Here is a 24,879-nt window from a genome sequence, read left to right as displayed (position 1 = left end):
CAAGGACTCACCTTACCTTCGGCCTCGACCCTGTCTTTGGGATGCTTGCTCTTTGTGGTGTAGCCGAAGCCGGGAACTTACCCCCGAAGCTTGGTACCCTGCAGGAACTCACGGTATGGTTCGATCCGAGCAACCTCGAGGATGACCGTATTATTGGGCGATCCCCAACATATATAATTTGAAACCACATATGATTGTAGAGAATGCGGCTTTGATCAGATACCGTCACTTGTCAAAACTGGATAATTCCAATACACATTCTCCATGACCATAGCAACCTTTGCTCTCGTGATTTCCTGATTTATCTCCAATGTTGTTTTCGCTGTTTGAAACCACTGAGTATAGATACTACCAAATTCACTATGATTAACAAGCATGCTATTACTACACTCATTCATGCTAACTAGAGAACCTTTTTGATGAAGATCCCCATCAACATCGTTGCAGATACTAGCAATTAAGGTTAAGATATTTTCCATATACTTCACACAACCAAACATCATCGAATAATAGCTATAGGTCATGTCCTGTATGACCACATGGAACTCCATTTCTAATAGAAGTAATGCATCGTAGATAGCATTGTATTGGGAATCTCTGCGTGAAGTACTTACCCCAATTCATTTCAGCACTACTTCATTTGCACCTTTTCTTTTTATGATCACGGTTGCCACGTAGTTATATGATTGATGGTTACCATCTACTGTGACGATAGGCTTTCAAAACTTCATCCAAGATTGCTTTCAGAGCATGTTTAATCTCAGTTCTGTGAACCTGCACCGAAGAATACTTGCATTACACTGATAATCAAATGGTACATTGTAAAGCAACTTTCTATTATATTACCACACCATTCATAATTATAAAAGGAATACCCAGTATAATGGATACCTGTTCGACACCACTAATTGCGCTGGATGATTAATTTTCTGTGTCATGAGTTGGAAATGATGAATTTTCTGCATCACAATTCGGGAACACGCGCATGTTGAGTACATCCATATGCTTCATACTAGCATCATGGATTCTTTGAAACTCTTTGGAACAAGATATGAGTGCATCTCCATATTTTTTATTTACTTTGGAATGATCCAAACTGCATGCTATAGCGCCGAACATATCGGGCACTATTCTAAGTTGTCCCATTACATTCAGATAGTTATCCTTGATTTCCTAATATTTGGTCTTGCTTTCATCTACCTTATAAATGAAATCCCAGTACCTTAGCCTACATATGTTGCCTTGGATAGAACTATAGTCCTCTACTATATATCCATATTCTTCATACAATTTCATAAAAACATTTTGAACAGTGCTATCTTCAGCATCATGTCTATTAAAGAATAGATTGCCACTAGCAGCATCTCTTACCAGTTCATTTGTTTCTGCAGAGGTTGGAAGATCAAATAAAATGGAATACTTGATTTTATCTATGCATGTAGACATATTTGTAAATACAGGGTCAGATCCGTTGAATCCGTTGACTGCTTCGCATAAAATGACACGAGGATGAATGACTACCACTTTGCTTGCGTTGATCTTCAATGATCAGTATAAAGAAGAAACTTCGTCACCTCGTTCATAAATACAGTATGCACAACGAAACACTTGCACCATGCTAAAATTGCATAGAGAAAGTACAAAAACATATTTATTGCAAATTGTAATACTCGTACTCATTAGATGCTTACAGATATCTTGGAACTGATCGTGGAAGATACTAGCGTCATCAAGTAACTTTTAGATGTGTCATTCCGAGGCTCCGAGCAATCAGGCTTGTTTGGGACACCAAACTTGGAAAACAATAGAGTCGGCTAAATTGGAGAACCAACGCTATCTTATTCTGAAAGTAAAGAGCAGGGTCTTATTTATAGCTGCATTCGCTCTTAAGAACACCTTGACACGATGTAGCTTCCCAGCTGATCAAATGAAGCCACGTATCACCAGGTGGCCTTGTTTTACGACTTCAGCTGTCCTGTATTTTCTTTTAGTTACTTCACATACTGACGTACATCAAATTTGTGAAGGTTCATCGGAAAGAGGTGATACATGCATAAATTCGTAGATTGATATCGTTCCAGACATCACATCATGAGGCGAATAGTTGATTACCGTTAGTATATAATGCACTATAACTTATAAGTAAACATATATCTCGCAAATATAATTCAGTACAGCTAATTCTTTACCACAACAAAATGAATGACGCTTAGATGAGCATACAATTGCAAAACTTACACTTACACCAAGTACGCCTACAATGTTTTATACATACAGATTCAGTCTTACATTCTACTCAAATAGATGCTGCTTCAAATGTACGCATATTAAGTTCTAATCCATATGAGCTCCTTGCGAGTAGATCAGCAACATTGTTTACTATTTCTGATGCTATTTCATGTTTACCTATGATACTTCGACATTGGGCCACTTGATTATGAGCTTCACTCCAAACTGTATGAATGTATTGTATTGCTGCAACCATGGACTTTCACTTCGAAATCATCTTGGATCCAAATTCCACCATTTCATTTTTCAATTTATTTCCATTTATTTTGTCCTCCATAGCAATAGCATTAATCGATAATTATGTCCAAAATAAACACCATTCCTCACATTTTCGACGGATGCAATGCCTTCTTTATACACATCTTCTTCTGCAGTTGCAAAGTCGTATTTCGTTTCAGTTTCCAACGTTCTCTTGCATAGAACATCTTCTTTGCTATTTCATGTTCTACTACATGTAGTACCATCTCACCAGCAAATGCATGATTTCCCATTTGTATTATCTCTACTTTTGCCTTTTCATTTCAAGATCCATCAATTATATTATCGAAGATGAATTTATTTGAAATAGAAACAATCCTTCTCCACTTCTGCATGTATTAGCAACTGTAAGTACAATGACAAAATCTGTCATATTCAAAGATGCTCGAGATGCTCCACTACTTTGTTATACAAAGATGCTTTCGCATCCTCAATATTGTCATGTAAATCACTACGAATATACACATCTATCATATTCTTGAACATGTTGCCATTTCTTGGAAACTGAAAAGAAAGACTTATTTGTTAATTATTGCTCTCTATGCAAGTACAGCTAAAATGTAGTTGTGTGTTGTTTAACAGGCAACCCAACTCTCACACTACTAACTCTCCATTAGTCCTAGTTGTTTCCTGAAATATAAAAACCCATGTTCTAGAAAATTAGATATTAGTATATTATCAATTAATGATGATTAGCCAATAGTATTGTACCTTCCCAGTAATATTGGTACTAATCTTTCCGCACCAATCATCGTATCACTGGAATATCTTTCCAATATCACTCATAGGGCACAATTCTTCTGTTGTCATTCTCCACGGTTCAATATAAAAAAGATGAATTATAGTCGTAATCTAATCAATTTGAGCATCAACAAACTAGAGTTGTAATGAATAAATATAGTCGTATAAAATACAGAGTACAAACACTAATATTGTGTACATAACCATCTGATCTATACTTTACCACGGCTATGTTGTACACTACAATGCTACTAACACAACTCAGATTATGTCTTCAATTTAACTTAGTAACATAACAGCAAATACATAGTTATTTGACATCAACAATTTATTGACAACATCAACATACTATAACCACGTTAAGTCTCACAAAAAGTGTGGTCATGATTTATAATCCTCAATTATTTATACACCTAATCTATGGGAGAACTTCATATATCTAGGACATGATTTATAATCCTCAATTATTTATACACCTAATCTATGGCAGAACTTCATATATCTATGACTCCTTCAGTTCAAATAATGACATTTCCTACTTAGTCAACTGCTTTTCCATTTCTTTACAGTGAATATTCGTGTCTGTTTGTATAGAGTAAGAAAAATTATATAAATCTACTCCCATCTTTGTATGCAGAAATACTAATGAACTAACCTATGAATCACTTGGGTTCCAGCAATAATCCTACCACAGTGCCAGCAAATGATTCACTTTACTACGAGAATCGGAAGAGAGCCACGTACCTTTCTTCCTCGTCCTCCTTACTTCGATTTGTTCGAAACGAAACATGGATCAGTTAGTCGAATCAAATCCAACAATCATCATTCGATATCTTTTAGCTATCCACTACATACTAACCAACTTCCTCTCTCTTATTGACTGCCACTGTGCACCTACCCCTCGGGCGTTGTCCAGATCGATGCTCCCCTTCTAGACATATGTTTTGAGGATGTTGAGTGCCATCAATGCTCGATTCCACACGGAGTGAGTAGCCAAACACACAAAAGAAGGCACGGGAAGTCAGGCGCCCATAGTGGAAGCTACTGGTGACCTCGTATTTCCTTGCTACACCAACTGCTGGGCTTTTCAGAACGAATGGGCCAGTCCCGGCCCAATACGTGGAAACCATATTGTCGATTGAAGGATCTCACACATATACATGACATAGACATACGGATAAACACAACTTTCACGCGCAGCACTTGCATGACACGACGAATACACGACAAGAAGATTAGCTGCCATGATATTTCATGTCCACCTTTGCCTACAGGTATTTGTAACTAGAAATATCTTATATAAATAGCTATCCAAGATACAACGTACTTTCATCTCTTCAAGCTATGACCTTTTCACATGGTAAGTAAACACGAAGGTGTTATCGCAACCAAGAGCGCAGGTATAAATTTTCCATTGTTTAAATCATTTATTCCTTTGTACAATGCATCAAATCTATACTACTCCAACATGAAAGCTGAGGAACTACTTTAAAATGTCGCAGAACTATGTCGTCTGTTTAGATACAAAAAAGCTATTTTTCGATCAAATTGCGCAAGACCTAGGCCTTAATGTATCTAGAACAGATGTGAGAGAAATGAGTCATTCTATCTTTTCTACCTCCATTACTATTATGCCAACACAGCGACTGTTGAAGACTTAGAAAGAGAAAAAATCAGCTATGTTTTGGGCATCGATTTTTGAGGACACATGTGTCGCTAAGATGAAACGCTTGAAAAAGATAGAAAATCAACATCGCAACTTCATCATTGAGATCGCTGAGCTATCCACCGACTACAGCAATGTACTTCCTCTTGCAATTTCTCTAAATACAGGCAATGCTACTGCTTCGAACGCCGCCACACTTACATACATAGGAAATACTCCTCCACAATCTACTCTTGAGATGTTTACTGACCAGTTTGTCTATTTAGTCAACAAGCACTGTTGTTAGATGTATTTAGTTATTTTAATACTCGCCTTCTATCACTACTATGTAATTATGAACTATGTTACTATATCACTTATTTCAGTAACAGCTGGTTTACTTTTCCATACGAGCAAAGACAACGTGAATGTGATTATTATGCAGTTATCCTACTCGACTCCCATTCCAATCTCTTACCTCCGGCACTGATGAATATGTAGAATTAATTACGCACCTCCTTCAAAGTTAATGCTTATACTATCGCAGGCAGACATTAATCGTCATTATTAAAACCATAATTTCTACCGTCACGTCAAAATATGAAGATCTAAACAGAAGCACATGCAGCTGCCTGATTAGTACTATTAATTTTATTTTTCCCAAGACATATCACGCTCTTGACGCTAATACATGAATATCAATTCTTTTAATGAAAATTTGGTCAGAAAATTGACTCTAGTGCTATAGGTCGGGACTGTTAGCACGGGTCATCAGGTCGTATCAGGAGCTAGAATAAACTTCTTGAACTAGAGCCTCAGCGCAGGCCAATACCCACCAGTGCTTGGGCACTAGGTAGCCCACTGCCCGCAGGCACGTGTCGGTGTTCGACGCAAGGTCAGGCAGGCTAGCTAGAACGAACTACAATTTCTCACAGTTGCAAATTTACCACTGCCATAGTGCCATCTCTGATTACTAACGTTACCATTGCGCGGAAGGTGGCCGGGAAGATAGTGGCGTGCGTCGGCACGGACAGGACGGTGCTGCGGCGGTTGAAGACCATGACCGTCGAGCGGGCGGGGGCGAGAGGGCTGGTACTCATCAATGATTCGACGCTCGACGCGCAGGTGGATTTGCCGTTCGTAACCGGCACCCGGCGCAGATCCTTGAGTACATCAAGTCCACAAAGTAAGCAGCGAAACAAAAAAAAATCAGTGTCAGCCGTCAAGTCGCGGTTTGTCTCCAGTTGAATGAGCGTGCCTGAGTAAGCGATCTTGTGCTGCTGATTCAGGAACCCAACGGCCTCCCGCACCCCCCCCCCCCCCGAGGCCGTCATGGGGTTCAAGACTGCACCGGTCGTGGCATCCTTCTCGGCTCACGGCCCCGACAGCCTCACCGAGTCCATATCCTCAAGGTCGGCTTGTGTTCTGTAGTTTCCAGATGCATTTTTGTCGGTTCTGACATGTTATCCCGTAATTCTAATCTTGAGGGGCAGCCTGATGTGATGGCACCTAGCGTCGGCATACTCGCCACGGGATCCCATCCATGGACAGTGGCAACGTCCCCGCGGGCAAGAGACCCTCAAGCTTCCTAATCAGCTCGGCACCACTATGGCCTGCCCGCATGTCGCTGGCGCCACCACCTTCCTCAAGTCGGCCCACCCGGGCTGGACCCCGGCCATGATCAGATCAGCCCTCATCCTCATGACTCCAGGTCTGTGATGTAAAATGTCAGGAACAGATCCAGCCTCCAGAAGACCGGTAGCAGAGCCCACCTGCCTTCACGTTTATAACAAAACCCGTTGCAATCCAGCGACGACGGCAAACAACCTCGGCGAGCCGGTGGCGACCAGCACCGGTGCGGCAGTAACCGGGCACGACATGGGCGCCGGGGAGATCAGCCTGCTGCGGGCGCTCAGCCCGGGCCTGATGTTCGACACCACCACGCATGACTACCTCAACTTCCTCTGCTACTACGGGTACACGGAGAAGGTCGTCCGCAAGGTCTCCTGCGCTGTGCGCTTCGCCTGCCCTGCCGACGCACCCTCTGATGATTCCATCGCGGCGGGCGTCAACTACCCGTCCATCTCCGTGGCAAGGCTCCGCGCCGGTGAAGCGGTCTAAAAGATAATGAGGTTAACTATGATTCCCTATCTCGGCTAATCATAGGTTGCATGTTTATATATAGAAGCAATGTTACAGATATAGGTGGTTAAGCTAGACTCTCGTGTTGGAAATTACAAGGACTCTATATTTAACTATCCTATTTATGAGAGTCACAACCGAACCAGCCTATGTATGTCTTGTGTACAAATCTATTTTTAGCTTATCTCTAAATATATCTCTAACACCCCCTCTCAATCGAAACTTTCAGCCCCTTGAAAGATTGAGATTGTGTATAAACTCATTGAACTTAGCAACCGGCAACGCCTTTGTGAAACCATCAGCTACCTGATCTTTCGTGGAGATGAGTCGAACCTGCAATTGTTTCTTGAGTACTCTTTCTCTGATAAAGTGAAAATCAATCTCTATATGTTTTGCTCTGGCATGAAACACTGGATTGGCAGACAAATAGGTTGCACCTAAGTTATCACACCATAGAATTGATGTGCGACTCATCTTGACACCGAGCTCAGCTAGCAATTGCTCGAGCCAAATGATTTCTGCTGTTGCATTTGCCATGGCTTTATACTCTGCTTCAGTACTTGATCGAGAGACTGTGGGCTGTTTTCTGGCACTCCATGAGATCAAATTAGTACCAAAGAATACAACAAACCCGCCTGTAGAACGTCTGTCATCCACATCACCTGCCCAGTCGGCATCTGAAAAGGCACTGAGAAAAGGACGTATTGTTTTCTGAATGTGCAAACCTAAGTTGATCGTATGCTTTATGTATCTTAATATCCTTTTGACCGTTGCCCAGTGCGTAGACATTGGAGCGTGTAGAAATTGACAGACTCGATTTACAGCATATGATAAATCAGGTCGGGTGAGTGTAAGATATTGGAGAGCACCCACAATACTTCTATAGCGAGTACTATCTTCGGAACTCAAGGGTGTACCTTCGTAACTTGATAATTTTTCTGAAGCCGACAATGGAGTAGTGCATGGTTTGCAACCGACCATGCCAACCCGTGTTAATAAGTCTTGTGCATATTTTCCTTGAGAAAGTGTTATACCCGCATTTTCTTCCTTGACTTCAATACCTAGAAAATAATGTAGCTTTCCAAGATCTTTCAAGGCAAAATCTTCACGAAGATCAGCGAGTAGAGCTGTCACAGCTTCAGGTGCATTACTTGTGACAATGATGTCATCAACATAAATAAGCATATAGATTATTATGTCACCTTTATTATAAATAAATAAGGATGTATCTGATTTAGAGAACACAAAACCTAGGGAAATCAATTTGTTACTTAACCTGGAGTACCAAGCTCTGGGTGCCTGTTTAAGCCCATAGATAGCTTTGTCCAACTTGCATACATAATGAGGAGTTTCAGCGCTTTCAAATCCCGGTGGTTGTTTCATATACACTTCCTCTTCCAGAACGCCATGAAGAAACGCATTCTGTACATCCAACTATTTTAGGCACCAACCCCTGGAGACTGCAATAGAAAGTACCAGTCGTACAGTGGCTATTTTGACAACTGGACTAAAAGTATCTTCATAGTCAATGCCATATCGCTGCTTGAAGCCTTTCGCTACCAAACGAGCCTTATATCTATCAAGGCTCCCATCAGCTTTCCTTTTAATTTTGTACACCCACTTGCAGTCGATTATATTCTGCCCAGACTTGCTTGGCACTAGGCGCCATGTTTGGTTTTTCTTGAGTGCATCAAATTCAGCTTCCATAGCTTGCCTCCACTTGGAATTGGCTAATGCTTCTTGAACTGAATTGGGTTCCCCTGTTGCACTAAAGAAACTATATCGGATCATACCATCATACATGCGCTTAGGTTTCACAATCCCGCTCTGGAGTCGAGTCTGGTGACGTTGTGGTTCTGGATTTTCGTTGCCCGTGTCAGGTACATGCGGGGCGGAGGCGAGTGGAGATCCTGATGGAGATTCGCCCTCATGTGTGGGTACTGATTGCATTACTCCCGTCCTGGGCGCCGTGTCCAAATCAGCTTCGAGGGGAGTACTCGGACTGTCGATCGAATCTGCCTAGGATCGATTGCCCAGATCTTCGATTACAGGAGGCAGCTATGCATCTAGAAATAGGTGAACGCCGGGAATACCACCTGTACTTGGGATGCCATTTTCTTTCTGTAACACACTAGGATCACCAGGCACATTAGTAGGATTAGTAATGTTAGAATCATAGCAATCGTCATCCCCTGGATTACGGAGAGAAGAAGGAAGGAGGACAATTTCATTTCGAAGGAGAGCGCCAGAATTGGGATGAAGGGTGGCAAAAGGGAAAACAGCTTCATCAAAAATGACATCGCGTGATATGTAGATACGACCAGTGGAGATGTCGAGGCACTTAAAGCCTTTGTGCATAGAACTATAGCCAAGAAACGCACACTGCGTAGAGCGAAAAGATAATTTGCGTGAATTGTAAGGTCGAAGGTTGGGCCAACAAGCACAACCAAACACGCGTAGGTTATTGTAGTCAGGCATCTCACCAAGAAGCCGAGTAGCAGGCACCTCAAACTGAATTACTTTGCTGGGAAGAAGATTGATGAGATGTGTGGCGGTGAGGAAGGCCTGGTCCCAAAATTTTAAGGGCATGGAGGCGTTTGCAAGAAGGGTAAGCCCGACCTCTACTATGTGACGGTGCTTGCGCTCGGCAGCTCCGTTTTGTTGGTGAGCATAAGGACAAGAGACACGGTGACTAATACCAATTTTCTGAAGGAAGGAATTTAACTTCTCATATTCTCCACCCCAATCGGATTGAATACATAAAATTTTTCGGGAAAGTTTGCGTTCTATGAAATTTTGGAAGTCTTGAAAAACTCTAAACACATCAGATTTGTGTCGAAGGAGATAGATCCAGGTGTATTTGGAGTAGTCATCAATGAAGCTAACATAGTAGTTGTGGCGTCCAACAGAGGTAGGTGCAGGTCCCCACACATCAGAATAAATTAGCTCAAGAGGAGCACTTGAGATTTTATTAGACACAGGATACGGAAGCTGACGGCTCTTGGCCCGCTGACATGAATCACAGACTGACTCCACACTTTTATTACTAGTGCAAGGTAAACTATTTGAGCTAATGACCTTCTGAACTATCGGAATAGCAGGATGACCAAGGCGGCTATGCCATAGGGATGTGGATGGCGTATGAGCAGCAAGGGCTTCTGGATTCGGCCTCTGTCCTCTAGAAGATGCACTGGATGAAAGCGGATAGAGACCGCCTCGACACCTACCGTGGTACAGGATCTTTTTCGTGTCCTTGTCCTTGATAACAAAAAAATCCGAGTGAAATTCAAGATAGGCGTTATTGTCTTTAGCTATTTTATGAACGGAAGCAAGGCTTTTTGTTGCAGAGGGAACATGAAGAATATTGTTAAGAAAAAGATTGCTGGTAGGGGTATGAACAATTGTATGACCAACATTGCTAATTTGCATACCTGTGCCACTGGCAGTGTAGACTTGATCATGCCCACTGTAACAATCTCGAACTGTGAGCTTCTCCAATTCACCAGTCACATGATTTGTAGCCCCACTGTCAGCATACCAATTTGTGTCCACACCATAGGCTTCGGAGGGTCACCCACGGTATTTCTCATCTTCGTCATAGCGAAAGTAGCACTGCTTGGCTTCATGGTTTGTGTTCTTGCAGATTTGACACGGCGTCTTCCTGTTGCTTTGCTGGTTGCTGCCTTGGTTGTTGGAGAAGTTTTGGTTATTGTTGTTCGATGCCGGAAACCTTCGATTTGATCTGCCGCCACTATGGCGACCCCCAGAGCGTCCACGGTTTCCACGACCTCAAGATGCCACATTTGCCGAGGATTGATGCTGCTCAGTTCCTTGATACATCTCGAGTCGGAGATCATACTCCATTAGAAGTGAGTAGAGCTCAGAAAGAGAAAGATCCCCTGATCGGCCCATCATAGAAGAAACAAACGGGTGATAATCAAAATCTAAACCATTGAGTATATGAGCAACAACCTCGTCATCATTGACGGTGACGCCGGCTGAAGCAAGTTCATCCTTGATATTCTGCATCTTGTTGAAATAGGCAGCCGTCGTCAGGCTTCCCTTCTTGGCAGTGGCCAATTGCATGCGCAGGTTTGTAACCCGCACTCTTGATTGAGCTGCAAACATGACTCCTAGTACCTTCCATGCTTCAGCGGAAGTCGTTGCAGTTGCAATCCCAGCGAGGACCTCCTTGGAGACTGAGTTCACCAGGTAACTGAGTAGTTGTTGATCTTTTTCCACCCATGAGTCATGCTCTGGGTTGGGGATTTGCTTCTTCTTGCCGTCGACATCAGCTTCTATTACTGGTCGCGGTTCAGAAATAGTTCCGTCCAAGATGCCAAGCACCTTGGCGCCACGAACAGCCGGCAGGAACTGTGCTTTCCACAAGACGAAATTGTCCCGCGTAAGTTTGTCCGACACCGGGTGTCCAAAGTGCGAGGAGGGATGCGACGAGGAGGAGGACGCCATCTGTGCATCGCGAAGATTTCCTTCGTCGCGGCCTTTCCCTCACAGCGAGTTTTGTCGTAGATGTGTTTGATGGATGTATTAGGAAGAGGAGGCTCTGATTACCATAAAAGATAATGAGGTTAACTATGATTGCCTATCTCGGCTAATCATAGGTTGCATGTTTATATATAGAAGCAATGTTACAGATATAGGTGGTTAAGCTAGACTCTCGTGTTGGAAATTACAAGGACTCTATATTTAACTATCCTATTTATGAGAGTCACAACCGAACCAGCCTATGTATGTCTTGTGTACAAATCTATTTTTAGCTTATCTCTAAATATATCTCTAACACGGTCACCATTGCGCGCACGGTCACAAACAAGGTCGTTTAATGCGACATATGCAGCCACGGTGGAGGCGCCGCCGGGCCTGACGGCGCGCATAGCGCCGAAGCGGCTGGCGTTCTCGCACAGGGGGCCACTGCAAAGTTCGAGGTGAGCTTCCATGGAAGTGCCGGCGCTAGCAAAAGGGTACGCGCGCACGGCTCGGTCACCTGGACGGATGGCGCGCACAAGGTTCGAATATCATTCACTGTTAATGTCATCTGACTGATCTAACAGAAATCTTTCATCCCGAAGCATTGATTGATTAATTTACTTGCAAGTTAATTGATTAAATAATCACAAAGCGAGCTTTGGGACTTGGACGTCCACCGGCGCGCACACACGCCTCGCCTACCCATGACTAAGTCACCACACCCTCCTCTCCCTAACGAGTCCTCGCACCTCGTCCCAAAGGCCGCCCTTGACGACGCTGGCGAGCCCCAGCACGGCGGGACTGCACGCAGCGACGCGCCAGAGCCCCGCGCGCACCTCGTCGCGCAGCTGCTCCCGTTCCCACCCGCAGAAGCCGTCGAAGAAGCGGAAGTCCCGGACGCCCACCACGCCGCGCTTGGCCAGCTCCGCGGCGCACCGGACGCTCTCCCGCGTGCCGTAGTGCAGGCCCGGCATCACCTCCTCGAACAGCCCCGTCCGCGCCACTACGTCGCTGCCGGCGGCGGCCCGCGGTCCCAGGATGAAGAAGCACTCCTCCAGCGGCCCACCGAAGAAGAGCGGCCGGCCCGAGAAGGCGCCCGCGATGTCAGCGTCGTCTGCGAAGATGGACTCCGCCTCCTTGATGGACATGAGCGACGGGCGGTTCAGGATCACGCCTACAGGGCCCAGCACGCCGGCGGAGAGGAGCAGGATCACCGTGCGCTCGAAGATGTGCGACCCGTCCAGCTTCTCCGTGGCGATAAGGAGGCACCCCTTCTCGGGCTCCACCAGCGGGTGCGCCCACTTCTCGCCGATCTTCACCGCCTGCGGCGGCATCGCGGCCACGGCCGGGTTCACGCTTTTGGCGTACTGCTCGTTGAAGTAGAGCTGCGCGCGGAAGGACCGCCAGTCGGCATCGATCACCGGAACAGCGCCATCCTCGGAAGCCCGCGCGTTGAAGCTGCAACCTGCACGCATAACCAAGTTTGCATCGATCTGGTGAGCACAGCATTGAGCAAGAAAAAAAAACATCACGAGATGAGCCGGAGATCACTCACAAGTGACGGACGAGCTCGCACGCTTGTTGCTGAAGAGAAGATGCGGCTTGGGCTTGGCGACGCTGGCCGGCGATGGCATCGTCATGCTCTTGGGGGATGGTTTGGATGTCAAGAAGCAAGACGTCTCCATTGCTAGCTAGCGTGCTTCTCGGGGTCGAGGTCGATCGCAAGATCACTTAGAAGACTAGTGCTAGTGACAAGGTAGGAGAGAGTGGCAAGTAAATAGGAAGAACGGGTGGAGCCGGAGGCACTTGGTACTGAGCGCCACAAGATTTTGAGCCTGTGGATTAGGGGTATAGTTCGCTTTCTTTGCGCTCTGATCTGGACCAATGACGCCGGGCAACATGGCATGCCATGGCGACCGACATGTGGACCAGCCGTGGTATGTGGCTCAGGAAGTGCGGCCCAAGTACAAGCCACGTTGAGAACTCTTGGCTGGGGAGGCTCGGGGGATGAGAACACTGACGAACAGCAACTTGGAGCATGGCAGCGACTAGCGACGGGACCATGACGCTTGGAGTTTAGCAGCTGCCACTGCCAGTCACTATGCCACGCTCTTCTGTGAGACCGCTGATGGATTGGGGCATGTGTTGCTGGGAAGCTCTCGGCCAAGAGAAATTGCTGAGAGGCAAGGCTGAGCATCGCAGAGGCAATACAATTGCTGAGATCGTATTTCTCATGCGCAACGTTGGGGTTTGTTGCTGCATGGACCACGATGAGGGTGCGTCTATACGTAAATCCCGTAACGTCGCCTTCTATATTTATCACCGCACGTTTGATCGGAGAAACTGCGATTAGCAAGCCATAATTCAGCCCAACAAGACGGTTTTCTTCACGGATTGTCACTGAGCTGGTGCATGTATGCAGAAATAGATAAAAGTGATGATATCATCCCAAATACAAAACTGTTTGAAATATAAAAAATATAAATTTTACATCGAGAATCAAAATTAAATTCCAATTACAGTAAAATCTTCACAAAAAGATCCCACTTGACTATATTTCGATGGATTTATTTATTTGCATTTTTAATTAAGGTTGCATATTTTCTGTGAGACACATACACGTGGAACAAATTCTACAAACTCAAGGAATAAAATAATCATACACATTGAACAGATTATACGAACTCACGGAACAAAAACATATACCCACATGCACGCAGTTTTGAAATTAAAACAAAAACCAAAAATCATAAACCAAGCATCCAAATTAGATTCCGATTGCATCACTGTGTTTCTTTTGACAACATATTCAAAACAAAATCACACTTGACTATATTTTTGGATAAAAGTTTTAAAATCATTTTTAAATACGAAATATTAATTTTGATTTGATGAGGATATCACCTGCTCAGATACAACCACATTAGCAACTTTTGATTCAAAGGTGAAACAATTCTTTATCATGATTATATTTGATACATTTGATGAATTGATGTTACACCATGATGTGTGTTCATTGTCATTTTTAGAAATACATACGTGGATCAAAAAGAGTGCTAAACACAAATGGAAGGCATAGAGGTCCAAAGAAGTTGACTAGGGACCAAGTCCAAGAATTCCCAGCGTTCCCCACTAGGCCACCACATCAGTTTTGGCCCAAGGAAAGAAAGAGATCAAATCCAACACGTTTCGGGGCTGAATTCAGACTGCAGAACAACACCAACTTGTGACGGTCACCATGATCGCATATGAACTCGGATTGAGGCGTTCAAGTATTTCATGGAATCCTTATCAAGTCTATTTTCATATAAATCTGGACTCATGGTCATATCTTTTCTAAGACGGTCGCAATTGTCGATTTGTTCCAGGGACGTTTTCAACCTATGGTGCTGTGTCACCCTATTTTGGCCCGATGGACCTTGTATCAAGTCAGATCCAATAAAGACACGTCCTAGGGTTGGAGCACGACACCAAGACCCCTTGGTCATCCTCTTATGTATTAATAAGGATTAGAGCCGCCACGGACAGATAGGATTTTGTTTTGTTGAAAGTTTAGCCATTGCTACTTCCTTGTAGACACGTGTGTCGACTAGACTATCCGTTTTACTCGATTCAAAACCCTAACTTTGTGATTTCAGATTGGTTTTTATCTCCATATTTACAATTGAGTTCCTTGTTCTTGTTTCTCGATTGCTCGCAGAAATTACCCTAGTAGTTTGGTTGATCATACTTCACAAGATCGCGACGACCATTGGAGGTGGTGTATCGGTTGCTAAGCCGCAGCATCCTTGAATGGTTGTAATCGGGCCGTGAACGTCATCCCCATCCCCAGATCGAGTTATTCACCTTCTCTCATCGAAAAATCGAAAATCAACCCAACGGGTTCACATCATGATTACAGCGAACAAAATACTTGAATAAATAGAATAAATAATGGTCTAATGTAAACAAACAAAATAACATGATGAACAAATAATTATAAATAACGAATAAAATACTAAACATCAGTAAAATGATATAATGCAAATAAAAGAGACATACAAAGAACAATTTAATCAAACAAAAGATTTAAAAATTGATATTGTAAAATAAAATAGTAGAATATGAGCATTAAGTTGGAAAACTTTTTTGCATATATCAGGAACAAATTATACGAAGTTAAGGAAAAAATTATACTCATAGAACAAATGAACTCATAGAACAAAATAGTAGTACACATTGAACAAATTATATGAAGTAACGGAACAAAGAATCTATATATCTTGAACAAATTGTAGGAACTCACAGAACAAGCATTTATACACATCAAAAAATTATATAAACCTACCGAATAAAATATTGTACACTTGAAACAAATGCATTATGGACATATAACAATATTGTAATCCATGAATCTGCAAGTCTATAAAATGAACAAATAATTTAACATACGAATCTACATAGTTGACCAATTCATATCACAATAGGCAAACAAAAATATTTATACATGGCCAAAAATTTGTTATAGAAAGAATAAGAAAAAAGTTAGTATTTAACAATTAAACAAGTCTATATCCTTGACGAATTCAATCTATAAAAGGCAAATAAATGAGTCAGCTATGTGAAAGAATGAGCCTATAAATTGAATACATAATTTTACACTACGAACTAATAAGTCTATAGAGAACAACAAAATATACTAAGTGATCAAAATTATCTAGTAAATTACTTTAAAATATAATTTTGAATCTATCGCTAAAGAAATTACAGGCTCATAAAAAAATAAAAGAGAATGAGTAAAAATAAATAAAGGAATTGAGAAAGGAAAAAGGAAAGATAAATTACGTACCACAAAGGAATATATAGAAAAGAATCTAAATTAAAATAAAAACCAAAACAGGAATTAAGCTAATAAAAAGGAAAATGAAACAAAAAGAGAGAAAAAGGAAGAAAAAGGAATAAGAAAAAGTGTGTAATCAGAAAATGGTAAAGAAAAGAAAAGAAGAGAGAAGGAAAAAAGAAAGAAAAAGAGAACAAGAAAAAGAAGAAAGGATGAAAAGAAATAAATAAATAAAAGAGAAAGGAAAAAGTAAAAATAAAAGGAATAGTGATAGAAAAATAAAACAAGAGACAAGAAAAAAGAAAGAACGGAAGAAAATGAATGAAAGGAAAACAACAAGAGAAAAAAAAGCAACGGAAAACAGAGCAAATCCGCTTTACATGCGTGCATGCAAACCTACGTGAACACTCTCATACATTGTCCACTTGTACCTAATTGGTTACCTTTATTGGGCCAGGAATCTCCCCGCACGGCCTGCCTGGTACCCTTGAGATGATAGGTGCACTTGGAATACCTAATTGGTTACCTTTATTGGGCCAGGAATCTCCCAGCACGGCCTGCCTGATACCCTTGAGATGATAGGTGCAGAATCATCAAATATGCGATATATAGCTTTTCCCCTCGATGAGCCACTTTTGTTGGCCTCCATCGATTGTCGGATCAAGCGATCCACATATATCAGGCTCTTTCGACCGGCAGATCAAGAAATCTACCTCCATCGATCGTCGGATCAAGCGATCCACATAGATCAGGCTCTTTCGACCGGCAGATCAAGAAATCTACCGTTATTTTCTTTTAATAAGACAGACATTAGGATTGTATGGAATATCAAGAACCTGCATTAGTTGGGTCAATGGACAGGTTGCTGATGGAAAACTTCAGCTGGTTTGTGATGATTGAGACGCATGTTTTTTCAGTTAAAAGAATGTAACTTTGGCTTATTAGCAACACAACAATTAGTTTTTAAAACCGTTTCATAGAAGCAATCTGACCTCTTAAGAGACAAGAAAATAAAGCCACATTGACAAGCCCTTGTTTGAAATGATATATCTTTTTTCTCGTGACAATCACACAAGCACAACAGCTAGACTATTTATCTGCCAAACAGCAATAGAAACGCCCAGCATTTCTTCCGGAAGCTTAATTCCAGGATATGAAACTCATTTTTCACCTAAGAACTACATAACCTAGCGGCAATGTGCTGTCATGAGTGCAACAAAATAGGGGTAGGGAATAGAATGGCGACAAGCCTGACAACCAAACATCCCACTCTGATGTAACTCGCAAAGCAGCATGCTAGGTACGTTGAACAAAGGCAAAAAGATATGATGGTAAAACTCAGAAATTAGCAGCAAAAGTATGTCATAGTCATAGGTGAGGCCATTCAAATCAGAAAAAAAATTGAAGGATCAGCACAAGCTCGGACACCTCAGAGAGTCGAGGACAATGGTAATCATATTCAACAAGCTGGCATATACTGGTGCTTTTTTCCAACACTCCAATGCTAAAGAAACTTCTGTAAACAAAGGATTGCCATCAGACTGCATCACAAATCATAAAGAGGTAATTAGCTAAGCCGAATCTTTTTGGCTACATCAAGCAGTAAAGTATTGAAAGGACTGACAACATATTAAACAGAAACCTGGCTCATATTGTCAGAAAAAAACTATCGAGTTTTGAGAGAATGAACAATACCCTGCTATGCTACACTATGTTTAGTCAATCTTCAAATACTCTGTTTACTAATATACATAGAAGTGTTAGATATTAGTATTGAAATAGGAAGAACTTCAATATCACTATATTTTTAATAACTGTGTACTTTGATTGATTGTCAGAGAGAATAGTGCTGCAATATTTTAAAACTTAGTCATACTAATCCAGATTAGTGTACATAATTAGTTTTTTTCATATTGCTTTCCTAACCTACTAGTAAGAAAAGAAAGATAAGGTTAATAGTCGGAATCAGTGATCCAGTCCACATCGAATGGAATATAATTTACAGCGATACAGTGCCATCTGAGCAAGTTTATCCGCATTGAGTATTTTATGGAAATGTGAAAGTAAAATGTTCAGCTTGTGGTGTAGTGGGATATATTTAGCTAATATTATGGTTATTTGTCAGTTTACTGTTAATTTATACAGAATAGTAAATCAATAATCTGCAAATGCTATAACATGGCTCACCAGATTAGTAGCAGTCCGCATTATATATATTCTTGCCTTGAGTCAAAATGATAAAGTAATTTGTCAGCACTGGCTTCTGAGCTTTTACTTTGTAATCGAGAAGGAAGAAAACTGACTAGAATCATTCTTGCAGACAGATAGAATTCTCAATAGTTTACTTCTCTCAAATAGGGCACGGCAACGTTTTTCAAGTTATGTACTGATTACTGTTGCTTCTTACACCACCATCAGATGAAATTTCCAGAGTGGTCTGGCTGTCTGAGAACTAAACATGCTACTCTACTTTTCAGAGGAAAATGTACAAAGAGCATATTGTAGACATCAGATTGCAGTGAAATCCAAGCTGCTCATGGGAGGGTTAGTGCATCCGCTTTCTTCTGTTACATTAGTTCTGCTGTCAGAGGACAGATCAGCACAAACAATACCACTAGACACATTTGTTTCATTGTTTCTGCTTCCAGACACTGCATGGCTATTTTGTACAGGATTCCTGTTACCTGAACACTCACTGCCAGGTCTTCCAGTGTTCCTATTTCCAAGGATCTCCAGCTTTTTAGCCTTATGCTTTTTCCCTCCAATGTGGGCACCAAAATTGAATTCAGTAACACAATCAACCTTGCAAATTTTACACCAAAAGGAAGGCACCACGTTTGGTCTGGGACATTGCTGTATGTGGGAAGGTGGATGTGGAACTTTCACTTTTTTCTTCAAGGGGTACCAATTGCCTGGCTGTCTCTGTACAGCGGAACAACTGAAACTAGACTGCTGTTGAGGCACACTGTTCTCTGGGGCTAACTTTCTCTTAAAAGCAACAGTTACTGAATCTGTACCGACCTCCTGAAATTGAAATATTTTTATACAATCATAAATTAGTAATGAACATTATTTGCAATTAAAATTATTTATATGTGAAGTACCAAAAATAAAATACAAAGCAATGAATACCACATAAGCCAAATATCATGATTCCAGACAACAGTCTTCAGGAGAAACAAATGAATGACAACTATGGATTGGAGAAGATAAAAAATCTTATGATCTGAAGAAAATTGAATGTACAATGCTCAGAATTAGAAGGTGAAAGAAACAGTTAAGGAGTCATCAACCCAGCGTTAGTTAAGAAAATTCATAGCCAGTCTGCAAGGTCAGATGATATTGAAAGTTCTTGCAACTGTGCCTTTTAGTAATAATAAAAGTTTTGCCTTCGAACAAGTGGAGGTTCAAACAAAAACATTGTTATTTTGCATTGCTGGCTCAAACTGCACAAACAGAACAACGAACTGAAAAGTAATATGAAAGAGAAACTATAGAGCTAAATTTTTGATAAAGCGTATACCATCTGAGTTCTGTTAATGTGTTACAGTTTCAAGTGTCATGACTGAAGGAAGAAAAGAACAGAAAACAGAAGGTGGACATCTATGGTGAGCCTATCTTTGTATGCTATACAAGCTCTCATATTGACTGTTGGATCAGATTCAGGTATGTTGGCTCTACAACAGGAATTAATCTACTTCCAATTTAAAAAATATCAGATCAATGGGAAAAAATACTTTTAGCCAATTAAATTTTAACATTCTTCTATCATCACACATTTATAATTCCCTGATGAATATTTCATAGTGTTATACTGCATAACAGAGAGAGAGGTCATAACCAAAAACCATACTTTCTGCTGTTCAGGGGCTCCATTGAGGGCAGTCAGCAGATGAGGGTGAGTCCTATCTAATCTCTTACGATACTCCCTCTCTCTCCGAAGAGCTTCCTCGAATGTGATTGTAGGAAAAGCTGATGCACTAGATCTCTGCATGGCTGAAGGCCAGGGGCGGACCCAGTTTAGGACATGGGTATACACATGTACACCTGATAACTGCTTGAAAAAAAATTCGAAGTTTAGAAGAATATATGGTCAGATCCAAAAATAAATAGCATACGTATGGGGGTTCGATTTCGCACCGCAGGAAGGGAAGGGAATAGGTGGGCTTACCTGTCGGAGTTCGTCGCCGGCGCCCGACGAAGGCCAGATGGTCGACCGACAAAAGATCTGGCAGTGGCTGCTCGCCTTGTCGTCGCCGCTAGGAAATAAGGCCGAGAGGGTGGAGCGGAGAAAGGAAAAGGAAAGGGAAAATTGGCCGCTGGGAAACGAAAGCCGGAGTCGCGGGGAGGAGGGGGCACAGCTGCGAGGCGCACGCGGGCGCTAGGGAGGAGGGGGAGGGCTGCTCGGTCGGTCGGGGTTGGAGAAGACGGGACTGGGCGGTGGCAGTCCAGCAACGAATTCATCCGGTTGGAGTGGACCTGATCATCATCCGGGTCGGGCCAATGAAAACCCGGCGTCCTATTCGGCTGGCCCGTGCCCGACCCGACCTGAGCACCGGGCTCAAAATCGTGGCCCGTGCCCGCCCCGATGCGTGGCCGGACAGCCTTGGGTCAACCCGACGACCCGATGCCTCCTCGCGCTGACGGCGTTCCGCGACGTCGACACGACTAGCTGGGAGGACGACTCCCGTCGTCTCACGACCTCTCCATCTTCCGCGAAGGCGCTATTCGACAACCGGCGACCGAGATGAGAGTTGAGAGGGGGCAGTTGAGGTACACGAGACGCGGGACGCTGCGGGCCGTGCGGTTCTTGGCTCGGCGTCGACAGGAATCAGTGGCCGGGAGCTCATGACTCGGGAGTCCGGATTCCGGAATCGGGGTGAGGGAGGCGGATGGCGGCGGCACTCGGGCGGAAAAGGATTGGAGCGGCAGGGAGAGAGACCGACAGAATAGAGAAGATGCTAACTTGGGCTGCTTGTGCTCTAATTTTGGTGGCCTCGTGGGGATCTCGATTGGGCTGGTTTTCTACATGCAAAGTAATTTTGGTGGCCTCGTGAAGTATCTGTATGGCTTCCATTGTTTCATATTCGTGTAAAACAATTTTACCTCTTGGATGCACCAATCTTCCTTTAACCCTGACTTCCTCCTAGTCATGCCGCCACCGCTCCTGGCCCCGCTGCCATCTCCACCGGACCACGCACTGCTACCGCACCCGCCGCCATGGCTACCGCGCCTGCCGGCGCCACCACGACTGCCGCGCTCGCTGGCCCTGTTGTCATGCCCGCCGAACCTCCCCGGCTACTGCCCCTGCTGGCACCGGAGAAGAAGAAACAATGGACATTTTTTTAAAAAAAATGTTGATGTAGGTTTAGAAAAATGTTGAATATGTTTTTCAAGATGTTGAAATATGTGTTCCGAAATGTTGAATGTATCTTTTATAAAATGTTGAATCAAGTATTTTGCAAATGTTAATCCGATTTTAAACAAATGTTGAATCTAATATGCTAAAATATTGAATCTGATGTAAAATGTTGAATGTTCTAATTTGGGCCTAATGTGCTTGCCATGTTGCTTATCTAGCACATGGAAGCTATATAGGAGCCCCCGTGCTAGTGGGCTTGTTTTGTTGGTCTGAGTGCCAGACGCCTGGGCCATAATGCTGGGAAGGTAGCTAAATTGACGTTTTTCACTGTTTGATGTTACAATCGGGTCAGCCCGTGGGCTGAAAATTAGGCTTGCGCCCGACCCGAGTTTTGCTCCAGGTCAAAAAATTTGGCCCGTGCCCACCCAATGTGTTAATTAGGTTGGGTCGGATTGGATTTTTCTCGAGCGGGTTGGATCAGGCTCGTCGGGTCGGGTGGCCCATGATCAGGTCTAAGTTGGAGTCAAGTCGCGAGCAGGGAAAAGAAGGGTAGATTCGTGATTCCAGTAGCTTTCTATTAAAATTAAATATAATAATGAGTCCAGTGTTCTACACCAAATTGATATAAAATTTTAGACCCTCTTTAGCATAACTCGTGGAGGTGCTTCTTCACCAGTTTCCCCTGAAGCCCTACCAAACAGCAGGAGGGCAAACAGTTCCGGCGAAGAAGCCCCTAAATCCCGCTAAGAGGAGCCATCGCACGGAGGTGGAGCCGAAAAAGTAGCTCCCCGCATGCACAAGGATCTACTGTCCCTCAAATTCATAGATATCGCGACCAAAATGCCACTTACCAATCTGGAACGGGGCGGAGGGAGCGACGTGTTGGGACCGGCGTAGAGGTGGGCGGTGAGGGAGTGGTGCTCCGAAGCCGGAGCGAGGCAGCGAGGGAGCGGCGTCCCGAGCCCGGAGTGGGTCGGTGAGGTAGCAGGCCAGCGGCTCTGCCGACGGGGAGCGGGACGTGAGCTTGAAGCATGGTGGCGGATCGACGAGGGATCGCTACCACGAATGAGCCAATAAGGATGAAAAAGAACGGAGCATAAAAAGGAAAAATTTTGGGTGAAAAAAGGAAAAACATAAAAGGGCATCATACGTAAATAAAAGGTTATGTAATTTACTCCCTCCGTTCAAAGTGTAGGTTGTTTTGGTTTTTTGGTACATAGATTTTGCTATATATCTAGATATAAGCCTATATTTAGGTGCATAGCAAAAACTATGTACTAGAAAATCCAAAACGACCTACATTTTAGAATGGAGGGAGTATTCATTAGTCTATTTACTAATCTTTTTATTACATGTGAAATTGCATTATAGATTAAGAAAAAAAATTAAAACTTATTTGTGCAAACAAGTCAAATATGTAAGCCTGTAAGGGCACATTGGCCATTCAACATCTTATATCTATAAATGGAAAATAGGAGAAGTCATTCTGCCGAACGTTTTTCAAAATGACTTCAGCTCCACTAGAGAGTTGCTCTACCAGAGTAGCCATAGCTGGAGCTATTTTAGTCACAGTCAGAATCTTGCCAAACTAGCCCTTACTGCTTTCCAGCAAAGACATATTTTTTAGTGGTTCACAACTAGACTTCCAAGATGGCTCGGCTTAGCTTGTTAATAACACAAGAAAAAAAGTCTACTTCAGCTTAGATCGTTATCAGCTCAAGTCAACTCATTTGGCTCGTGAGCCACGCCCAAAAGGCAAGCAGAATATAATACAAACTCAAAGCAATTTGTAATTAGAAAATGTATTAAATTTCTAGAAGTTTTCAAAGGGAACCACGAGGAATACACACACGAACTCAAGGAACGGTAAGACCCTATAACTTAAGAAATTCTCAAAAATTCAAAATCATTGAACCCAAAAATCAAATTATGCATGTGTACGTACATTTTGGTGCCACGAGAGATCCCATCAAATTAGTATTCATGCGCTTGCGATGTTGGCAAATGTCGGAGAGCCGAATGGATCGGAGGAAGAGGAAAGTTTCTTTGGATTTAGGATTCTTGTCCATTTTTTGCTATTTCTATGAGCGATGGAAGCTGGCGAATGGCAGTGAATGAATGAGATTGGATGAATATCCATATGCAGCAATGATGACCTAAAGTGTACTGGAGGCGCACACAAGGTAGTATGCAATGCAGCATGCCACATAGTAGCAAGGTTGTATACAGAGAACATGTATATGAGAGAGCTCGTCGAGTACAATTGTAGTTGTGGAGCCATAATGCACACATCATCAACAACAACGATAGCATCAAGACGCTAAAGGTAACCGATCCGCACAGTCTTAACCCATCAACTTTGGGATTTAGGGTTTTAAGAAATTTGGGAAATTTTCTTGGTATAGGATTTTCAATTTTTTGGAAACATGTCCTATTGTTGGGTGTTGCCGGTGACACCTGGCAGACCAGGTGTAAACCAGTGCCCGAAGCAAGTGCGTAGTAGCTAAGTTTACCCTTCCTAGAATCTTTATCCTTAGACAACCACACAAACCAGACCAATCTGTCTCCTTTTCTTTGGGTAGAACTAGTTAGAGGATCTTTGCACATCCATTCCCTGAGAAATTTCGATACCCTGATTACACAGGGTTGAAGTGCTAAAATGGTATATCCGTGCACTTGCGGATTTATTCATGATTATAAGAAATACCAACATTCATGGCTTTTAATATGCAATATTGTGATACTTGCAATTAAAAAATATTTCTATCACATTTTTTAGGCGGATAGTTTTGGCTATGAATAATAACATCTATGAACTTAGAAAAGCTAAAATGACCTACAATTAGAAACGGAGGGAGTATTTATTATTCCTAAAAATTGCAGTCAAGAAATATTTATATACAAAAAAAATTTCTATACAATTTTGTACATACAAAGTTAATATTTTATCAACATGTTGTTAATATTTTTTCTACCACAAATCCAATCCTATAAACATAAATTTACCATTTTCTTTTCAATCATAATTTGCAATACAATAATTATAATTGCATGAAATAAGAAATAGAAAAAAACTAATAGCTTAGGGAGATGAGGAGGCACGGCGGCGCTCGGAGAGGAAGGCGTGGTGACGCT

General features: G+C 42.6%; 2 protein-coding genes, 1 non-coding gene and 1 pseudogene across 4 annotated transcripts; 1 reads left to right on the top strand and 3 right to left on the bottom strand.

Annotated features, from left to right (window-relative positions):
- Positions 1-5,009: 5,009 nt before the first annotated feature.
- On the top strand, positions 5,010-7,054 carry LOC117835485 (subtilisin-like protease SBT5.1; annotated as a pseudogene).
- Positions 7,055-10,926: 3,872 nt separating this feature from the next.
- On the bottom strand, positions 10,927-11,065 carry LOC117841140 (small nucleolar RNA Z247). Its single transcript, XR_004637171.1, has one exon. It is a non-coding gene; the product is annotated as a small nucleolar RNA Z247 (small nucleolar RNA).
- Positions 11,066-12,152: 1,087 nt separating this feature from the next.
- Positions 12,153-13,392, bottom strand: LOC117838985 (uncharacterized). Its single transcript, XM_034719205.2, has 2 exons — positions 13,119-13,392; positions 12,153-13,028 (listed from the first exon to the last, which is right to left on the bottom strand). Exons 1-2 carry the CDS (start codon positions 13,246-13,248, stop codon positions 12,277-12,279), a joined length of 882 nt encoding a protein of 293 aa, XP_034575096.1. The 5' UTR covers positions 13,249-13,392; the 3' UTR covers positions 12,153-12,276.
- A 4,316-nt stretch (positions 13,393-17,708) lies between these two features.
- Positions 17,709-21,058, bottom strand: LOC117838986 (uncharacterized). 2 transcript variants are annotated; one of them, XM_034719207.2, is made up of 4 exons: positions 20,554-21,058; positions 20,236-20,436; positions 18,570-19,406; positions 17,709-17,923 (listed from the first exon to the last, which is right to left on the bottom strand). In XM_034719207.2, exons 2-3 carry the CDS (start codon positions 20,374-20,376, stop codon positions 18,891-18,893), a joined length of 657 nt encoding a protein of 218 aa, XP_034575098.1. In that variant the 5' UTR covers positions 20,377-20,436; positions 20,554-21,058; the 3' UTR covers positions 17,709-17,923; positions 18,570-18,890. The 2 variants fall into 2 exon arrangements, with proteins under 2 accessions (XP_034575098.1, XP_034575099.1); XM_034719208.2 differs by having other exon boundaries at positions 17,709-17,898.
- Between the last annotated feature and the right edge of the window lie 3,821 nt (positions 21,059-24,879).

The sequence above is a fragment of the Setaria viridis genome, chromosome 9 (genome assembly GCF_005286985.2).
Source record: "Setaria viridis chromosome 9, Setaria_viridis_v4.0, whole genome shotgun sequence".
Classification (NCBI taxonomy): domain Eukaryota; kingdom Viridiplantae; phylum Streptophyta; class Magnoliopsida; order Poales; family Poaceae; genus Setaria; species Setaria viridis.
This window is presented reverse-complemented; position numbering and strand designations above follow the sequence as displayed.

What these genes read in the sequence shown, in the direction of transcription:
- LOC117838986 (XM_034719207.2), bottom strand. Translation starts at nt 20,376, where the DNA reads ATGCAGAGATCTAGTGCATCAGCTTTTCCTACAATCACATTCGAGGAA. An exon ending in GAGCCCCTGAACAGCAGAAA is followed by an intron (nt 19,407 to 20,235) that starts GTATGGTTTTTG and finishes TTTCAATTTCAG; the next exon opens with GAGGTCGGTACAGATTCAGT.
- LOC117838985 (XM_034719205.2), bottom strand. Translation starts at nt 13,248, where the DNA reads ATGGAGACGTCTTGCTTCTTGACATCCAAACCATCCCCCAAGAGCATG. An exon ending in TGCGAGCTCGTCCGTCACTT is followed by an intron (nt 13,029 to 13,118) that starts GTGAGTGATCTC and finishes TTATGCGTGCAG; the next exon opens with GTTGCAGCTTCAACGCGCGG.